The sequence below is a fragment of the Bos indicus x Bos taurus genome, chromosome 3 (assembly GCF_003369695.1).
Source record: "Bos indicus x Bos taurus breed Angus x Brahman F1 hybrid chromosome 3, Bos_hybrid_MaternalHap_v2.0, whole genome shotgun sequence".
Classification (NCBI taxonomy): Eukaryota; Metazoa; Chordata; class Mammalia; order Artiodactyla; family Bovidae; genus Bos; species Bos indicus x Bos taurus.
This window is the reverse complement of record NC_040078.1, coordinates 103,922,084-103,942,030: the sequence shown is the minus strand read 5'-3', so window position 1 is coordinate 103,942,030 and position 19,947 is coordinate 103,922,084. Positions and strand designations below refer to the sequence as shown.

General features: G+C 45.2%; 1 protein-coding gene and 1 long non-coding RNA gene across 4 annotated transcripts in view; one reads left to right on the top strand and one right to left on the bottom strand.

Moving 5' to 3' along the window:
- LOC113890054 overlaps positions 1-4,962 on the bottom strand; it is a 40,949-nt gene extending 35,987 nt beyond the window's left edge. For all 3 annotated transcript variants that reach the window (XR_003510425.1, XR_003510424.1, XR_003510426.1), the window contains exons 1-2: positions 4,869-4,962; positions 4,095-4,160 (exon numbers count right to left, since the gene is read on the bottom strand). This is a non-coding gene — a long non-coding RNA (uncharacterized LOC113890054). The remainder of the gene's footprint in view (positions 1-4,094; positions 4,161-4,868) is intronic.
- A 279-nt stretch (positions 4,963-5,241) lies between these two features.
- RIMKLA (ribosomal modification protein rimK like family member A) overlaps positions 5,242-19,947 on the top strand; it is a 35,153-nt gene continuing 20,447 nt past the window's right edge. The window contains exon 1 of the mRNA XM_027537621.1: positions 5,242-5,441. Coding sequence (XP_027393422.1) covers positions 5,279-5,441 — 163 coding nt within the window. The 5' untranslated portion in view covers positions 5,242-5,278. The remainder of the gene's footprint in view (positions 5,442-19,947) is intronic.

Below are 19,947 nucleotides of genomic sequence, written 5' to 3'. Positions count from 1 at the left end.
GTCGTCTTCTCCTCTCTTTCTGCAGGAATGCTTACACATGACAGTCCCCAAATCTAGAGGGTGGAGGTGGAGCAGGGAATTACGAAGCTTCACTTCAGCCCTAAACCTAAGCCATGTGATTCAGTCTTTTGGCAGAGTTCTTCTCTGGAGGTTATTGGGTGTTAGCTCAACTATGAATAAAATGATCCTTTGGTTCCTATTTCAATTTCTTTCTTCTGTAGAGTTCCCTTGGGAACTCTAAAGAGAGGAGGGATGATCAGCGGAGTAGGATTTGGCTATTTCTCATCCTTGAGTGTGGCAGTCCACATTGTTGGTCACAGTTTTGTTTCTTTTTTACAAATTTTTGCTGCTCTTTCCAGGAAAGGATCATACTTCCCTAACCTTAGACTGAGCTCTAACATGTAGAAGTGCCAGGCAAAAGTATCAAGAATCAGCACGTGATTCACTATCATCATTTTCCTCTTTCCATGAGACCAACATTGTTCCAGATAAAGCTTACTCTAGGGCTTCCCTGGTGGTTGAGTAGTAAAGAGTCTGCCTGTCAATGCAGAAGGCTTGGGTTTGATCCCTGATCCAGGAAGATCCCTCAAGCAGTGGAGCAACTAAGACCATGTGCTACAGCTATTGAGCCTGGGAACCGCGACAACTGAGCCCATGTGTTGCAACCACTGAAGCCCATGTGCTGTCTAGCCTGTGCTCTGCAACAAATGAAGCCAGCGCAATAGTCCATGCACCACAACTGGAGAGCAGCCTGCACTCTCAGCAACTAGAGAAAAGACCGCAGAGCAATGAAGATCCAGCGGAGCCAAAAAAACTGAATAAACAGATGCAATTATTTTTTTGAAAAGCTTACTCTATCAGTCTGAGTCCTGGCATGAAGACAACCTCAAATATGCCAAACTGATCTGTTATGGCCATGTTCAGTGTTTCCAGAAATAAAACTTCATTGTTGTAAGCCACTTTGGAGTCACTTGTTACCATAGCCTGACCTGGCTTTTCCTGATACGTTTTCCTTATTACCCATCTGTATCAAACACCACTGTTTGTCCTCCCAACATCTATTTTCCCTCCTCTAAGAGAACCCCAATTTTTGCCCAGGGATTCACCTAATTCTAAACGTGCTTGTTAAGGATGGTGAGATTTCAATTCTCAGCCACAGAGGGAAATCATGATTAAGTAACTCATGATGGCTTCTTACTCCCTGCTGGTGACTGGTTCAGATGTGGGAGAGTGTGAGAAGTCTGCTTGAAGTCTTCTGAGACAGGTTTTCCCTGCTAAATAAGACAAGAAACAGTCTCTCTACTTCCACTGGGTAGTATATGCACTCATGTGCCAGCTGGAATTATGGCAGCCGTTTTGCAACGATGAGGGGCACTGGCCTTAGGTAGCCAGAGTGGAAAGACGGAAAGAATTTGAGTACCTAAGAAGGTCACTGAGCTGTTAAATGAACAAACCTTTGAGCTACCTACCTCTAGATCTTTTGTTACATGAGACAATACATCTTCCTTAGTATTTAAGACAGCTGAATCAGGAACGAAGGGGGAAAGAATGAGTTTAGCTCTAGGGACACGGAGGTGATGGCAGGATAGCATGTTCTTTTATGGTTGAAGCTCAGGAGATGTCAGGGTTAAAACTGAATTTGGGAGTCATCTATGAAGAAATAGACTATAAAGAGAAATAAATAGACCCCACCAGGGCTTTGCTGGTGGCTCAGAGGGTAAAGCATCTGCCTGCAATGTTGGGAGACCTGGGTTTGAGTCCTGGGTCAGGCAGATCCCCTGGAGAAAGAAATGGCAACCCAGTCCAGTACCCTTGCCTGGAAAATCCCATGGGCAGAGAAGCCTGGTAGGCTACAGTCCATGGGGTCGCAAAGAGTCAGACACGATTGAGCAACTTCACTTTCTTTCTTTCTTTTCTTATGAAGAAATACTGTCTGTGTGCTCAGTTGCTCAATCATGTCAGACTCTTTGTGGCCCCATGGACTGTAGACCACCAGCGTACTCTGTCCATGGAATTTTCTAGGCAAGAATACTGGAACGGGTTGCCATTTCCTATTCCAGAGGATCATCCCGACCCAGGGATTGAACTCGAATCTCTTGCATCTCCTACATTGGCAGGCGGATTTTTTTTTTTTTTTTTTAACTACTGCACCACCTGGGAACATAAGCTTAGCTATCTCCTAACTGGATATGTCACTATCAAGGGCCTCACTTATCATCCATCCTAGAAAAGAGAGATCACAGTGGTGGTAGCAACCTTCTAGGGAGGGTGAGCAAAGACAGTGAAGAAGTGATGACAACATCTGGATCCCCAGATCATGTTCTCCTAAAACCTGGGTTTTGGAGAAAATTGGAGATCTTAGTAGCCATTTGCATATGAATTAAACATTCTTGACTTATGAAGATGACTATGAAAATGGATTGTAAGCAATTCCTAAATTTACTGACTCATATACACATTATTGTTCCAGACAACTATGGTTCTGATTATCTTATAGCTGTCCTATGTAGGATACTGCAGAAGCCAAGTAGAAAGCATTCAATTCAGTTCAGTTGTTCAGTCGTGTCCGACTCTTTGCAACCCCATGAATTGCAGAAGGCCAGGCCTCCCTGTCCATCACCAACTCCCAGAGTTTACTCAAACTCATGTGCATCGAGTCGGTGATGCCATCCAGCCATCTCATCCTCTGTCGTCCCCTTCTCCTCCTGCCCCCAATCCCTCCCAGCATCAGAGTCTTTTCCAATGAGTCAACTCTTCCCATGAGGTGGCCAAAGTACTGGAGTTTCAGCTTTAGCATCATTCCTTCCAAAGAACACCCAGGGCTGATCTCCTTCAGAATGGACTGGTTGGATCTCCTCGCAGTCCATGGGACTCTCAAGAGTCTTCTCCAACACCACAGTTTAAAAGCATCAATTCTTTGGCGCTTCACAGTCCAATTCTCACATCCATACCTGACCACTGGAAAAACCATAGCCTTGACTAGGCAGAACTTTGTTGGCAAAGTAATGTCTCTGCTTTTGAATATGCTATCTAGGTTGGTCATAACTTTCCTTCCAAGGAGTAAGTGTCTTTTAATTTCATGGCTGCAATCACTATCTGCAGTGATTTTGGAGCCCAAAAAAATAAAGTCTGACACTGTTTCCACTGTTTCCCCATCTATTTGCCATGAAGTGATGGGACCAGATGCCATGATCTTCGTTTTCTGAATGTTGAACTTTAAGCCAACCTTTTCACTCTCCACTTTCACTTTCATCAAGAGGCTTTTTAGTTTTTCTTCACTTTCTGCCATAAGGGTGGTGTCATCTGCATATCTGAGGTAATTGATATTTCTCCTGGCAGTCTTGATTCCAGCTTGTGCTTCTTCCAGCCCAGGGTTTCTCATGATGTACTCTGCATATAAGTTAAATAAGCAGGGTAACAATATACAGCCTTGATGTACTCCTTTTCCTATTTGGAACCAGTCTGTTGTTCCATGTCCAGTTCTAACCGTTGCTTCCTGGGTCTACAAAATATATAACATGGGATATTAAGGAAATGGTCAAGGTAGAAGATAGAGCCTCTAGTGCCCAAGTCGATCTGTGGTTAGAAGATAGTTCTGAAAGTTACTAAGTCATGGGGCACTAGATTTCTGCTACTTTAAGAAAATACATTCACGGTGGGGAGTATTTTGCAATACAAAAGGATTTACTTAACACTGCTTGAAAAAGAATTAATTTTTGAAATTCTACTTAGAACTTTTCCAACGGCACAAGGCACATCAAGTGGGTAAATAAATGCACACACCTGCAAAATATATATATATATAGTGCAATGGCACCCCACTCCAGTACTCTTGCCTGGAAAATCCCATGGACGGAGGAGCCTGGTGGGCTGCAGTCCATGGGGTCTCTAGGAGTCGGACACAACTGAGCGACTTCACTTTCACTTTTCACTTTCATGCATTGGAGAAGGAAATGGCAACCCACTCCAGTGTTCTTGCCTGGAGAATCCCAGGGACGGGGGAGCCTGGTGGGCTGCCGTCTATGGGGTCGCACAGAGTCAGACACGACTGAAGCGACATAGCAGCAGCAGCAGCAGTGAAGCCTATACCTTACCTGAGATATCTTACCCCATTTCTAAATTATTACTGCTTGGTCTGCTTTGAAATTCCTCTTGCTTCCCTAAGCCAAAAAAAAAAAAAAAAAAAGACAAATATTTTAATGAGAGGGAAGAGCAAATGCAGTCTCCAAAGATGGCTAACTTACAGTCCTGCAGTGATTTGGAAAGGAAAGTCTGGCTACAAACACTGTTGTTTGCTGGCAGAATTTGCAATTGGCTAGGGCCAAGGACAGTGTTTAATGATGACTCAGTTGTATGGTCTAGAGGGATGGGGGAAGACCAGCTAGTCATCCTTCTGACTAAAAGGATTCATATCTGTTTTCTTCACACTGAGGTTCTGCAGACGCAGAACTGCTGCAACCTGGGAGCGGGTGTCCGAGGGAAAACCGGAGATCCTCAGAAATGCACCTTCAAATTTATCTGGACCCTCAACCCAAACAACCCAACTCCCTCCTCTCCCCGTTCCCTAGCTCAAGGCCACGATTTGGGCAGAGGAGTCCAAGGCCAGGGTCTAAACCGGGGGCCTAGCTGGATGACCTTCGCCAGGCCCTGGAGTCTCCCTTAGGAAGTCCTCGGGGCCCTGCCCGGGTTCTGTAGGGGCCGCCGATGCACTCAGCCCCTAGGTGTTCGGGACGGCCTTTGGGAAGCATCCCGCTGCCCGCTGCGGACCATTAGTCCGTCAGCCCGGACACCCTCTCCGCTTCCCTGGATAGCAGCCCCGATCCCTCCCGCTCGGGTCGCCCCACCCAGGCCGCCAGCGCCACGCCCACCGGGGTCCAGCGCGGGGCAGGGATGCCCTCGCTCAGCCTCGCCGCCGCCGGTCTCGCTCGGGGCTCCCCCGGCCACCAGCCCCGCTCGGGTCCCCTCCCCCGGCCGCCGCAGGCCTCGGCCCCGCCGCCCCTCCCGGGCGCCGCCCGCCGCGGCCGCCTCTGCAGCTGGCCCCGTGGCCGGCCCGCGTCCGCCGCCGCGCGCTGATTGGCTGGCCGGGGCCGGCGGCGGCGCTGAGTGGCCGGGCAGATTCGCTGGGTCAGGGCTGCAGAGGCGCCTGGCGCACCGGCGGGAGCGGAGCCGCGGCGCGCGCTCGCCGGGACGCCGGCCGCCCGCCCGCCAACCCGAGCGAGCGGCCCGGGGCGCCGAGGGGGCCCGCGCCCCACCGGGCGCCGCCGCCGCCCTGGCCGCCATGTGCTCCCAGCTCTGGTTCCTGACAGACCGGCGCATCCGCGAGGACTACCCGCAGGTGCAGATCCTGCGCGCCCTCCGGCAGCGCTGCTCCGAGCAGGACGTGCGCTTCCGGGCGGTGCTCATGGACCAGATCGCCGTCACCATCGTCGGCGGCAACCTCGGTGAGCTAGGTGGGCCCGGGAGGGTGGGGTGGCGCTCCGGGGTCCCCGAGAGCCAGCGGGTGGGCCCGCGCATCGGGCCTCCCCCGGCCAAGTCTCCTTTGGGTCACCCAAACCTGCCGCTCTCCCCCGAGAGACCTCTTTGGTTTAGAGAAATTCCCTAATCTTGGAAGCTTTTTTGACCACCAGCATCTGCCCTGAGGGCAAGATTTGAGAACGAGGTTTAATTCACTTAGGAGACTTAGTCTGGAAGGAACTTGAATTCACCTGAAGTCGCCTGGAGGTCCGAGGAAAATGAAGCTAACCCCAAATTAGCAAATTCTGCTCGCTTCAGTACCCTGCCAGTTTAGATTTATAAGAGCCAACACTAAATTTACAAAATTGCCATTAAGATGAATGTTTTTAAAAGTTTTCCTAGAGTGTCCAAGCATCAGCAGTGCACTGCATAGACTATTATTTCCAAGCTAGAAACTTGCAGATGGGGAGAAATCTGAGAAAGATTAGAATTACCTCTCGAGTATAAAGTAGGAGAGGAGACCTTTGATGGGTTTTCTTTAAACTAATCTTCCTCTCTGAAAGTATTAAATTCTGATTCCAGGAAAGTCAAGATTTCAGGTAGAGACCATTCTGGCTGCATTGATTTCTCCACTACTGTGTTCGAGAGATTTGGGGAGTAGGGAATGGGAGAGGGGCAGTAAGACATGGTTATCAGCTGTGACCATGACCTCAAAAGGTTGTGTGTTTTTAGATATTCTTAATTATCCTAATATAAACAGTTTCTGGCTTAAGAATCCTGGTTTAGGAACCTTCCCCTGACTTACAGTGTTTAAGTCTCTGCAGCCTCCAGAATGGTGGTATCCACAGGGGTCCAGGACTCAAGGAGCTTTGGGCCCACTGAGTGTTTCTTGGAATATCATTTATATTGTTTCAACCATGCCTGGTTAAATAAACTCATAATTTGTTACTTTTCTTTGGCAGGGGAAAGGGGTCCCAACTTCTGAACAGGCTACATACATATGAGATTTTGAATATGACCTGTTTCTAAGTGGACCATATCTGTCCAGATGTTTCATCCATAAATTAATCAAAAACCTTCATAAGTAGTATCAGATTGAATAGTCTGTTGGAGAAATATACTCCAAACATTGGGTGTCATATACATTTAGTCTAAAAGAGTGGCTGTCAACCATAAAGGGCTCCCTCTCTCTAGTCTTGATTTGCTAAAAATGCTCACAGTTAGTTAATGCTGAGCTGGATTGCTAGACAAGGAATCAGCAGGATTGGATTATTACAGTTTTGCTGCTAACAAGTATCTTGGCTTTGCCTTGACCAGGTCTCTTTATGTCTTTGAATCTCAGCTTTCTCATTTATAAAGCTAAGGGTTAGGGTTCCTCCAGCCATATCTGTCAGTACTGTACTTAAATGGAATGATCTGTCGTATTTTACTGATCTAGATCTAGTATATACATCTTTCCACCCCCAAGAGTTTGCTCTTTTTAAACTTTTTTTTCCAGCCTGTAAAGATGCCTTTTTTGAGATACGGGCACATCATCCTACATCATTTTCCTTTTTATAGACCCATCATGCATTCCGTGAAAGAGTAGGGGAATGCTCTCTGTTTTGTATCTAAAACCCCATTTTAAACAGTCATAGGAAAATAGAAAATTAAATTCTAATGCTGCAGGAAACATTTCCACTCTTTTGTTTAGTGTCTTAAAATTTTGCTGAAATTCATGTGTGAATGTATCTCAATCTATTCAGAAGCCAGTAGTTACTTCTTTCTAAACTACAAGAAGATCTACATAGTTATTTGCCTACTCGATCAAGAAAATGAACACAGTTACTTTTTGAAGCAGTTTTAACTTTTTGCTAATTCAGTGATTGCCCCACACAAGTCACAACACATAAAACAAACCTATTAGATCACTGTTTCTGCTGTCCAAAGCAGTCAGAAGACTTATTCGGTGCGTGGTGCATGGGGGGATTAATTAAAGCACAAGTGAGTTCCATGAGAAGACTGGGCTCCTTTGCTTTGCTCAATGCTGTAACAGTGTCTAAATAGTGCCTCTCACGTACTAGGCACTCAATAAATGTATTTAAATGAATTAAAATATGCAGTCTATTTCCCAGTTTCTTCTAGAGTCAGTTATAGAAAACTGTTGGTAATTTGTTAAGCCAAAGTATTCCTCTGAAATAAACTCTAGAAATTACTGGCTTTGAAATCCAGAAATAGTTACAATGGTACTGATGTCCTTTCCTATTTGAGAATTATTGTGGGAGCTGGGAAGGAGTTTGGGATCATCCATTCTGACCCCTTCATTTTATAAATGAAAAGCCTAATGATCAGAGAGATGGAGTGATGGTTAACAACCTACTCTAATTCCCAGCCAGTGATGATGGAATAAGTGTATCCTTGGACATCTGCAACCTATAGTATTGCCAAAAAGTTTGGGGTTTTCTGTAAGATGTTATAGAAGAACTCAAATGAACTTTTTGGCCAGCCCAATACCTTTCTCAGTAAATATGAAATTGAACAGAATTACATTACATTGAGGCTAGACCGTGATGTTGCAGAGTAATGTGATAGTTTAGGAAGTTAAAGTGTCACCTTTACTCAGGCTTCATATCTTTGCTCCTTTCCATTCTTTCTTTAGATTCATGTGGGAGTAGATGAAGGGGTCATTTTGAGACAAGAATGGGCAGTGACTCCGCCAGTTCCTTAAATTCATTGCCCATCTTCCCTCCATGGAGGCTAGTGGGAACCCAAATCCAGAGATAAGAATTTCAGGTTATATATGAAGTAGAATTCAGACAAGAGGATCAAAGTTTTGGATTTAAACACTGCAATTATTTTAAACAGAATAATACAAGTAAACTGAAGAAATGCTGCAAATGCAAGGTTCTATGGTTATTTAACCCAGTGGTCGGCTCTACTGAGCATAGATTCGGGTGGGGAGACTACTGGGAGGAGTGAATGACCTTCAGGTCCTGCTGGATGTAGCATTATGAGAATCTGTGCATCGCCATGTCCTTCTTAGAAACCACAAGTTCTTCATTCATTCAACACATTTTTGTTAATTATTCTCAATCGTGAGGATACAGTGGTGGTGAATACGGCACAAAAATGCACGTAGGAATATTCAAAACGAAACACATGGAGCATTTATCATATGCCATAGGCCAAGTTTCTTTTTACATATTAATCTGATAATTATGTGCCCAGTCAGGGTGTCTGGGCATATGGTGCTGGCTGGCAGTTGGGGACCAACACTGAGTAATTCTGGGCTCAGCACTTTCTGTTTCCTTGCCTCCACTCCATCCCATGCATCAGCTGTACTGACTTCACCTTGCCCCGTGCACTGAAATTGCTTCTGCCTGAGATGCTCATCTGGTCCAGCTCCCTGCCCCTTGGGGAGCTCCTATTCACCCTTTATATGCATCTCAAGTCTTTCTTTTCTCTAAAGTCTGTCTTGACTCCTTACCTGGTCCCCAAGCATCTTTCTTTTCCATCTGCTGCCGAGTAAGATAGCATTCATTGTATATTATTGTAATTTACCTATTTACAAAGTTCATCTTCTCTCACCCCCCAAAATGACTGGATATTGCTCAAATGTATGCTCCAGAACAGGTACGTAGTAGACCTTCAGTTGACATTTGTTAAAGGCTAATGCAGCTATGTGAGAGGCTAATGCAGGTATGTGAGACTTGTGCTGTAATTAGGTGCTGTGTCTGAGATTTCATGACTGGATGCATAACTGTTTTCGTGATGAGGATGTTTATTTATTTGAGGGCAGAGTCATTGGTGCAGATCAAGTGTTTTGACCACCCACAGGTCTTTACAATTAACTGTCTCAAGAAACAAGTATAGCCCCAAACTCAGGAACAGATACCAAGACAGAAGAGATGAGTCTGACCTGGAAATGAGGATGTGTTACAGTTTGGCTCCTAGGAGCAGGATGATTCAGCATTCTTCCCTTACTTTCAGAGTTAAAACCTTGGTGGCTATATGGCAGTTTCTAGGTCAGGTTCTTTACATTAAGTTGTTCTGCGAGACTCTCACATGGTTCTTTGTAGGAATCAGGTGTGTACGATTTAAAATGTTTGGGTGGGGAGAAATCTTAATTAAATTTGAATGAGGAAATGGTCTTTTCTCAGCCTTCCAAAAGAGGACAGGGGCCTTGTAGAGAAAGGATGGATTCCCATTACTGTGCAAGAAGACACTAGCAAGAAAGCATACCAGGCTCAACTTTGTGCACAAAGGTTGATCTTTAACCTTAGTCCATGCTAAAGGCCTGTGCCTGACACCCTGTAATCCGAATAAACCAGCATCCAGCACTAGTGGAAAGATCAGGGAGTGGGTGGAAGCACCGACCATATAATGTTTCCAGACTGACGTGAGTGCTGAATGGATATGCTCTACCCCGTGGGTCCACATCTATTACTGTGGGCTGACCTCCAGGACTGAGGATGGGTTGAAGTGTGGTTTATGTTGATGTTCCTAACAGCTATTTTTAGGGACAGCTCATGAACTGTGTTGGAAAACATTCTAGAACTAATAGATGGGGGTCCTTAGTGGATCTCAGAGCCCTACTTTATAGGTTTCTGTATCACTTGTTGTTACTACCATACCCTCCACCAAATTGGTTAAGCTTGCCTGGTAGAAGGGATACAGCCATCATCAGAGAGATCCAGGTCATCTGCATCCATCCATCCCCCTTGTCATTCCTCTTCTTAGTAGAGTCCACTGACGTCCAGGTACATTACTGCTAGGCTTATCCCCACTTCACCAACTTCTCCAGTAGATAGGTAGGCCACAGTACCTATTTCCCAGAGAGACTTGACCTTATTTGAATTTTATATTGTTTTGTTACAAAACTACAACAGAATCCAAAATTCTCAATCTAATTCTACTCGATCCTTCACTATTAAAAAGTAACTCAAGATTTCGTTGTGAGGAAGGGATACAGTTAAGTTACTATGCATTGACGAATAAACAGGAATAATGGTTCCTCATTCCTATAACTCTGGTATTGTAATTGTTGTTGCTATTGTTTAGTTGCTAAGTTGTATCCAACTGTTTGCTACCCCATAAATTGCAGCACTCCGGGCTTCCCCATCCTTCACTATCTCCCAGAGTTTGCTCAAACTCATGTTCATTGAGTCAGTAATGCTATCCAACCATCTCATCATCTGTCGCCCCCTTCTCCTCCTAATAGTTTAATATCATTTATGTGTCAGTTAATCTTCACAACAATCCTATTCATTCCTTTACTTCATTCCACAAATATCAATTGGGTGCCCACTCTGTGCCAGGCCAGGTGCTGTGCTAGGTGCTGGAGACACAAAGGAGAGTAAGAACAGACACAGTCTCCCTCATTATTAGGATTTTGTTCATTCATTTGCTTTATAAATATCTGTTGACTGCCTACTATGTGTGGAGTATTGATCTAGGCATCAGAACAAAACAGACAGAAATCCCTGCCTCTCGAGATTACATTCTAGATGGGGAAATAGAATACAAATGAGGTAAAATATATTAGCATATGGTGAAAAGAGCTAAGGAGGAAAAAAGGAAGGAAGGAAGAAGGAAGAAAAAGTAGCGCATTTCTGGGGGCGAGAGAAGGGATTGTAGTTTTAGACAGGGTGGCTGGAGTGGTCTTCACCCAGAGCATGAGGTTCAAGTAAAAGACCTGAAGGAGATAAAGACACAAGCTGTTTGGGATATCTGGGCATAGGGTGGTTCAGGGAGAGAGAACAGCAAGGAGACCAGTGTGGCCAGAGCAGAATGAGTAAGAATGAGCATTAGGAGAGGAGGTCAGAGAGGTGAGGGTGGGACGGGACCCTGTATACAGGGCCTTGTGAGTCACTGATGCACTTTCTGTCTTACCCTGGAATGAGCTGGGAATCCGCTGAAGACTTTTGAGCAGAGGGGTGATGTGACCTGCCCTACGTGCACAGGACCACACTGGCCGTAGTGTTGAGAATAGACTGATGGCAGCAAGGGCAGAGGTAGAGAGATCCCCTAGGAGGATGTTGCTGCAGCCCAGGTGAGAGATGAAGGATGCTGATTGTTGGACTAGAATGATTTCAGGGGAGGAGGGGAAAAGAGACTGGATTTTGGATATGTTTTGAAGACAGAGTTGTCAGGATTTGCCTACTGGATCAGACATTGGACATGTAAGAAAGACTAATCAAGGAGGCCTTCAAAGTTCCAATGTTTGTCCTAAACAGCTGTGAGAATCAGGTTTACTATTTATTCATATGCAAAGGGTGCGAGGGGAGTAGGTTTGGGTAGGTGGTGAGGATCAGGACTGCCTAAGGTGCCCATTAGACATCCAAATGGAAATGGTAAGTAGGCAGTTTATCATATCAGTTGCAATTCAGGGGAAAGTCCTGGCCTGAGGATATAAAAAGTAGAATCATCTCCATACAGGTCTCCCAGGAGTGACTACAGACAGAAAAGAGATCCAGGGACTGAGCTCTGGGACACTTCACTTTTCACTGGTTGGGGAGAAGGAGAAAGCATGCTTAGTCACTCAGTCGTGTCCAACTCTTACAACCCCATGGACTGTAGCCCACCAGCTTCCTCTGTCCATGGAGTTTTTTCCAGGCAAGAATACTGGAGTGGGTTACCATTTCCTCCTCCAGGGGATCTCCCATACTCAGGGATCCCACTTCTCCTGCATTGCAGGTGTATTCTTTACTGCCTAGCCATTGGGGACGCTCTGGGGAGAGGGAGAGGGAGAGGAACCAGCAAAGAATCCTAGGTAAAAGAAGTAAACCCTGGAGAGTGTGGTGTGCTGGAAGCTGAGTGGAGAAAATATTTAAAGAAGGAAGACATGATGAGACTATTTCAGCTGTGGTTGGTAAATCAAGTTAGATGAGGACTGAGAAGTGACCATTGGATTTAAACTATGGGCTTAGCATTAGTGACTCTGATAAGAGCAGTTTCAATGAAGTAATGGAACACAGTGAATACACGCACTGTCTTAGGAGTTTTATTATAATGGAAAGGTGAAGAATGGATTGATAACTTGTATGGACTGAATTGTGTTCTCCCAAAACTCATATGCTGAAGCCCTAACTTCTGATGTGATGGTATCTGGAGGTAGAGCCTTTGAGTCATGAGATTTAGATGAGATCATGAGGGTGGGGTCTTCATGATCCAATTAATGCCTTTATAACAAGAGTTGAGAGAACTTGATCTTTCTGTCTGTCTCTTTCTCCTTGCCGTGTGAGGATACAGCAAGAAGGCAGTATCAGACCCCAATATCAGACTTCCAGTGTCCATAACTGTGCAAGATAAATGTCTGTTGTTTAAGCCACCCAGGCTATGATATTTTGTAATAGCAGCTTGAGCTAAGATATTGCTCAAAGATGAATTTGAGAGGCTTTTATTAAAGAAGAGAGAAATAACACCGTATTTTATGTTAGTGTGAATGATCTGATAGAGGGAAATGGGAGATTTAGGAGAAGGAGGTTAATTGCTGGAGCATTGCCTTAAATGCCTGAGAGGGGTTGGGATCGAATGCATATTTCAAGAAGTTGGCTTAAGCTAGGAACAAGGACACTTCAGCCGCTGTATAATAGAGAAGGTAACCTATTGGCAAAGGAACAGCTAGGTGAGTAGATGTGATAGTGGAAACTTACAGAGAAGTTCTTTTCTGATTGCTTCAGAATCATTGAAATAGGAAGAGTCAGAATGAGAAGGAGGTAGGAAGAAGTAAAGATTTGAGGCAAGAAGACAAAGTGTGAAATAGTTGTTTGGGGTTGAGGGAGAGTGAGTGGACTAGGGAAACAATGCTTACCAGGCAGTGGTAGGGATGCCCTTGAGACCAGCCAACAGATTTGTGTATTTTTTCTCCAGCCATGCTGCATTGCATAGAAGAACACATGAAGTACGCAGAGTGGGGTCAGGGTTACTGGGATTGTGGTTTAGCCAAGCAAGAAATGGGTGCAAGGACATGAGGGTAATATGTGTGGTGCTTCACTATGGAATTTAAATAGTGTAAGGGCGGAAGTGAGGGCATGAAGCGAGTGAAGGGCAGTAAAAAGATGGGGGACCCGTGCATGGTAGTTCCAGATGGTATCAAACTGTGGCTGGAGTTGGGGTACAAGAGAGTGAGCTGGAAATATAGGGCGCAGTGGTTGGAGATGGGAATTCTGATCACTGCATAAAGTCTGGAATGTAACTGGGAGTGGTGGCTGGGCTGGGGTGATGGACAGGATCCTTGGAGGAAAGGAAGTCAAAAGATGGAGAGACCTGGGCATCGGAAGAATTCTTTTTTTTAAATTTTAATTAATTGACTTCTTTCTTTGGCTGCGCTGGGTCTTAGTTGCAACACATGGGATCTTTGCTCTTCCCTGCGGCATGCAGGATCTTTAGCTGCAGCATGCGGACTCTTAGTTTCGGCATGTGGGATCTAGTTCCCTGCTGCTGCTAAGTCGATTCAGTCGTGTCCAACTCTGTGCGACCCCATAGACGGCAGCCCACCAGGCTCCCCCGTCCTTGGGATTCTCCAGGCAAGAACACTGGAGTGGGTTGCCATTTCCTTCTCCAAAGCATGAAAGTGAAAAGTGAAAGTGAAGTCACTCAGTTGTGTCCGACTCTTAGCGACCCCATGGACAGCAGCCTACCAGGCTCCTCCATCCATGGGATTTCCCAGGCAAGAGTACTGGAGTGGGTTGCCATTGCCTTCTCCACCAGGTATCAAACCCAGATCCCCTGCATTGGGATATTGAAGTCACCAGTATCTATGACAGTGCAAGAGAGTCAGTGAGTTTGGAGCTAAAGCTTCAAGGACAGGGGAGTGACTGGGAGCCTTAGAAGACCTGCACAAGTAGGGAGATGTGGTGTGGTTGGACGAGAGTCAGACTGGGTGTCTTAGGAGGAGAGAAGGGGGATGGTCAAGCCACAGTGAGAAGCAAGGAGCACGTCTCTCCTACCTCCAGGCCCAGTGACCCCTGGCGTGAGAGAGAGAAAACCGCCACAGCTTGGGAGGGAGGAAGAAGCAGTGCCACTGGGGAAAGGCAGGGGTCAATTAGACTCAAAAAAGAAGAGGAAAGGAACACTCACTGAAAAGGTCGAGGATAGAGGATTTGCTGCCCATTGAGTCCCATCGACTGAGTCCCCTAGGGCACAGGGGAGGTGGAGGTGGGAGTAGAAAAGGCAGTGTCAGAACTGGGGTGGGTGTGGCTCAGAGTCCAGGGACAGGGCCTTGGAGACTGGAGTCTTGAGAGACTGACGTGAAAGGCGGGAAGGGCTTGATGAGGGTTGTCTTTGTGGTTGCAGGAAAGATTGTGTTGGTGAGGTGAGGGAGAGAGGAAGGTTTTCAAGTTGTTCTCTTTTACAGAAGAGCAAACTGAGACCCAGGGACATTTTTTGTCTTGCCAAGCTGTTCAATGACAGCACAAGTTAAATCAGGTCTCTGACGTGGAGGCCAGGACTTTATCCACTTTGTCATAATTGCCTTTCATCTCTTGTGGCCTCAACTTCTTGAAAGGCCTTTGCAAATAGCCCTGGGATATTCCTGAACTCAGTGTGTATGGGTTGTCATGCCTTTGCAACAAGAGGTAGACATCAAGCTTTTATTAGTTACACATGTTTCTTCTGAGCCAGAAGCACTGTGAGTCGACATCTCCTGTCTGAAACTTGCCTTGATTCTCTTAGAAATAATCACCTAGCTGTCCCCTCCTCCTCTGCTGTCACTGTACCCTGATATATATACCTGCGAGAGCACTTCTAATATTGTGTTAGAATCTCCCCAGCCCCTGCCCAAACCAGACTGATAACTCTTCTTAATACCCAGGTGCTCTGTAGAACCTCACTGACATTAATTACAGTTGTCTGTCTTCTTTCTTCTTAAATCCCAGGGATGTTGTCTCACGCACACACCTCCGCCCCTGTGCCCAGCCCTTAAGACGGTGCCTGGATGCATGTTCCTTCACTGTCAGAGGCTCTCCCATGGTGCTTTGCTCTTACATTTGATGGCACCCCTACCCCCCCCCCCCCCCATCCTGCATCTAACCATCAGTAGTACCTGAATCTCTGCCTGACAGCTTTCTCTGCTTACAGGAGCTCACTTTGTCCACACGTGTATGGTAAGCCAGAAGGGCCAGGGAATTAACACCACACCCCTGGATCTGCTCTCAGCCAGACTTAGAATACATATAAAATTATAAATCACTAGCTCCCTTGCCCCTTGGGTGTGGTAACCAAGGAGTGTGCACTAAACCATTTCTTATTGTTGCCCAGCAGGATTAAGCTCTGGGTGCCAAGGTCATCACTCACTTCCTAAGACACCTTTTATTTGCAGCATTGTCTTCTCCTCTCCCCTCCCAGTGTTTCCTGAAATTACCACCCTGATGATAAACCTCCTGTACTTCAGTCCTTGTCTCCAGGAGTCCTGCTGGGGAAACCCAACTCTTACACTGGGTTTGGCCCAAAGTAGGTGCTCAATAAATCTTCACTGAAGGACTATGTGAAATGATAAATGTGTGTTGAGTGACTGAATGATGTCAGTATCTTTCTCCATAAAGAGATGATAAACTCCTGGTAGGCAGAGACCACCTGGCTCATCTTTGTATTTCTGTGTCTGACTCATTGCAACAGTTCAATAAAGGTTGAACTGAATTAAATGACCTCAAAATAGCATCTGGCGGAAAGAGAAGGTGGCCTCATAATGACTGTGAGTCTTAATGGGATGGAGGTGCAATTTTCTTTGAAGCATTGTAACAAAGACCTTTAAAAGGAAAGGAAGAGCGGCATAGTAAGAATAAAAATAACTTCCGTATGAGGAAATGCTGGGGGGTAGGGTAGAAAAAGACCGGAGAAAATGTGGAGAATGATTGGGATGAGCCAGATCATGTTTGGGATGACACATATTCCTCCTCACACGACATGGTAGTGCGCAGCACTTGATGGATTATTATGCACTTAATTTATAGTGTTGATTCCTTTCTCAGCTTTACCGCCAACCATGGCTAGTAGTAAACATGATCCTACTCACGTGTAGTGGTTCTAAAAACTCCCGTAAGTGAGGTCCTTTGCTGGCTTTCCTGCTATGGTGTTCTGCGTTTTTTCTTATTTCTGCCACTTGCTTTGTACATGAAGTGTTTTTTTCCTAGCATTCAAGAAGCCAGTTTAGGGTTTTTTGTTGTTGTTGTTAATCAATTATTTATTTTTTGTCTGTGCTGGCTCTTCGTCGTCGCGTGGGCTTTTCTCTAGTTGTGGCGAGCAGGGGTCACTGCTCGTTGCAGTTGTGCGGTCTTGTGGTGGCTTCTCTTGTTTCAGAGCAGGGACTCTAGGGCACACGGGCTTCAGGAGTTGTGGCTCCGGGGCTCTAGAGCACAGACTCAGTAGTTGTGGCACACAGGCTTAGTTCCTCCACAGCATGTAGGATCTTCCCAGATCAGGGATCAAACCCACGTCTCCTGCATTAGCAGGCAGATTCTTGAAGACTGAGCCACCGGGGAAGCCCTGCCAGTTTAGTTCTGAAGCTTGCATTTTTGTTGTGAAGCCAGGGATGCACATGTGTGTATATGAATGAGTGCTCTGTGCCCACACATCTAAAGGGTGGTGACCCACTGGGCATCAGGTCTGTGTAAATGCAAAGACTTTTGATAATCAGTCCGGTACAAGGGTTCATATACAAGATGTCATTTTTTTAAATTAAAGCATAGTTGATTTACATTGTTCTGCCAATCGCTGCTGTACAGCAAAGTGACGGAGTTATACACTTATATACATTCTATTTTTATATTCCTTTCCATTATGGTTTTGAATATAGTTTCCTGTGGATACTCCCACTATCCATAGGATATTGAATATAGTTCCCTGTGCTGTACAGTAGGACCTTGTTCATTCATTCTAAATGTAATAGTTTGCATTTACCACCCCCAAACTCCAGGCCATCACTCTTCCTCAGCAACTACAAGTCTGTTCGGTTTTTTTTTTTAATGAAACATCTTTAATTTAAATACGATAATACATATGAAAGCTCTTAGCCAAGTCCCTCAAACACAAAATGTTAGGCAAATTCAGATCTGAATGATTCTACCTTTTATTATCCTTGACTCTTCCCTGTATTTGTATGAATGATTGAAAATGGGTTTTAATTTTTAGAGCTCTGCTTTCCAATAATGACTTATTTCTAAAGCTATTTCTCTGTATTATTATGTGCATTTCTCTGCTGTTGTACATATAAATGCAAAAGTCTAGTTCTGTAGAATTAATTTAATCCAATATATAGGTTAGGAAGAAAAACAGGCTCAATTCTTTGGAAAAGTTACTCATTTTTCTATCTTGTTTTTAATACATTAAACATATCTCCAAATATAAATAATAGAGTCAAAAGGAAATCAGAACGTAATTACCCATGAAAATATATTATTCTTTTTGGAAGTAATATGGAGGAAATATTGTGGTTTCAAAAAGTTGATTTAAGCAAGGTTGGTTATTCATCATTGTACTAACTAGTTTGGGGTCGGATCATTCTCACAATCTTATGGACCTGTTTGGGGACAGAGTGATCATTTTAATTAAAAAAAAAAAAAAAAATTGGTTCGAGGCTAAATAGTAAATTTCAAGCCCAGTCTAGGAGCCTGAGAGATCCCAAATATCCCAGAAGCAACTCAGCTTCTTTCCCTTCACCCTGATGTCCAGGTCAAGGTGATACCCAAGAGCACTAGGGCACTTAATCACATGAAATCGCTTGTTATTGAGGGAATGAGCCCCTCATGGTTCAGGGCTTTCCTTCCATCCCTTGCCAGCAAAGCAGAAGCCTGCCCTCTCTGAGTTCCTGCATCAGCCTTTCATTCCTTTGGCGTAAGGCCCATAGATTGCAGTGGGAATGTTAATGATCCCAGGAAAGGTGACACATTAAGCTCCATCCTTTCCTGAGAGGAGATATTTATGGGAAGAGGGAGAGAGATTACTAAGTGGTTAAAGGCTCAAGAATTCACTGACAGGTTTGCCGAGCACAAAATGGCAACCCACTCCAGTGTTCTTGCCTGGAGAATCCCGGGGACGGGGGAGCCTGGTGGGCTGCCGTCTATGGGGTTGCACAGAGTCGGACAGGACAGACGTGACTTAGCAGCAGCCTTAAATCCAAGCTGTTCTTGGCCATGGCTGTGCGGAACTGCCGTTCCTGCTGATGGATGCCATCACAAGCTGCAGACTCTTGTCTCCTGCTTCTAGAAATGTTTAATTTGGACAAGGTGCCGTGACCTGCTGTGCTAAGTTGCTTCAGTCATGTCTGACTCTGTGCGACTCTCTGGACTGTAGCCTGCCAGGCTCCTCTGTGCATAGGATTCTCCAGGCAAGAATACTGGAATGAGTTGCCATGTCCTCCTCCAGGGGATCTTCCCTACGCAGGGATCAAACCCACGTCTCCTGCATTACAGGCAGATTCTTTACCACTGGCACCACACGGGAAGCCCAAGGTACAGACAGCAAAGAAAACGGGAGTGATCGGGGGCAGGTGACGTTGCCCCATAGCACAGATGCGGGAGCTGGGTCAGTGGGCAGAGAAAGAACTGGTTGTACTGATGTTTTCCCTAAATCCATCGTGCTCCTCTCTGCACAGAGCTGGAGGCCAGCACAGTCAGAGGCCACATCTGTCTAACTGCTTGCAAGAGCCTTTTCAGCTCCACGTTAATCCATTCCATTCTTCGTTTATTAAAGGCTTCAGTTGGAATGAGCCAGGCCCAAAGATTTACCTTTGGAGAAGAGAGATGAAGTCCTGGTAAGACTTCTAGGTGTACGTGAATCTGCTTGTCGAGGCTGAGCTGTCTCTGTCCACGTGTGGTTGGTATTTCCAGAAATGACTGAATTCTTTTCTTCCCATTTAGAAGTTTAACTGTTTGTCTGTGGTCTCCTGTTAAGATTTAAAAGCCAGATGTTTCTGCTGCTTCTCATCTCTCTAGGTCACTTTTCTGTTGCAAAGCCATTTTTCTCATCAGGTGGTGCAAATCTCCATAAAGTGTCCTACCTTGCTCCGTAGAATGTCTGTGCAGTAAAAATGCCGGTGCCTTGCATATGCATAGCATTTCGTAGTTCTTAAAGCATTTTTGCATATATTACCTCATTATGTAATGTCGTTCTGGGCTGTCACTTTTCCCCTGACTGTTCTGTATTTACTCACCTTTTTCACCAACTTGAATACTTTTCTTTCTTCTCCTACCAATTTTGAGGATATTACTCAGGGTTTGCTTTTTCCCCCCTTTCAGATTATTTTCCCCAGGGGCTATTAGTGGCAAAGGAAAAAGCACATATAAATGATACTGTTTTCTGATGGCAAAGTGAAGATAACCTGAATGCTCTTTAGACATCATCCCTGAGAATTACGTTCCAGTTCCTTGGGTTCACGCTGTCAACAGAAGTACTGAAAACAATTTAACTTAATGATTGCACTTACTCTCTTTGCTTTAAATTGGTGAAACATCTAGAATGGGAGGAAACTGTGCAAGTTAGATCCATGTAGTCGTTCTGTGGTTTGGGTTTTTCTGT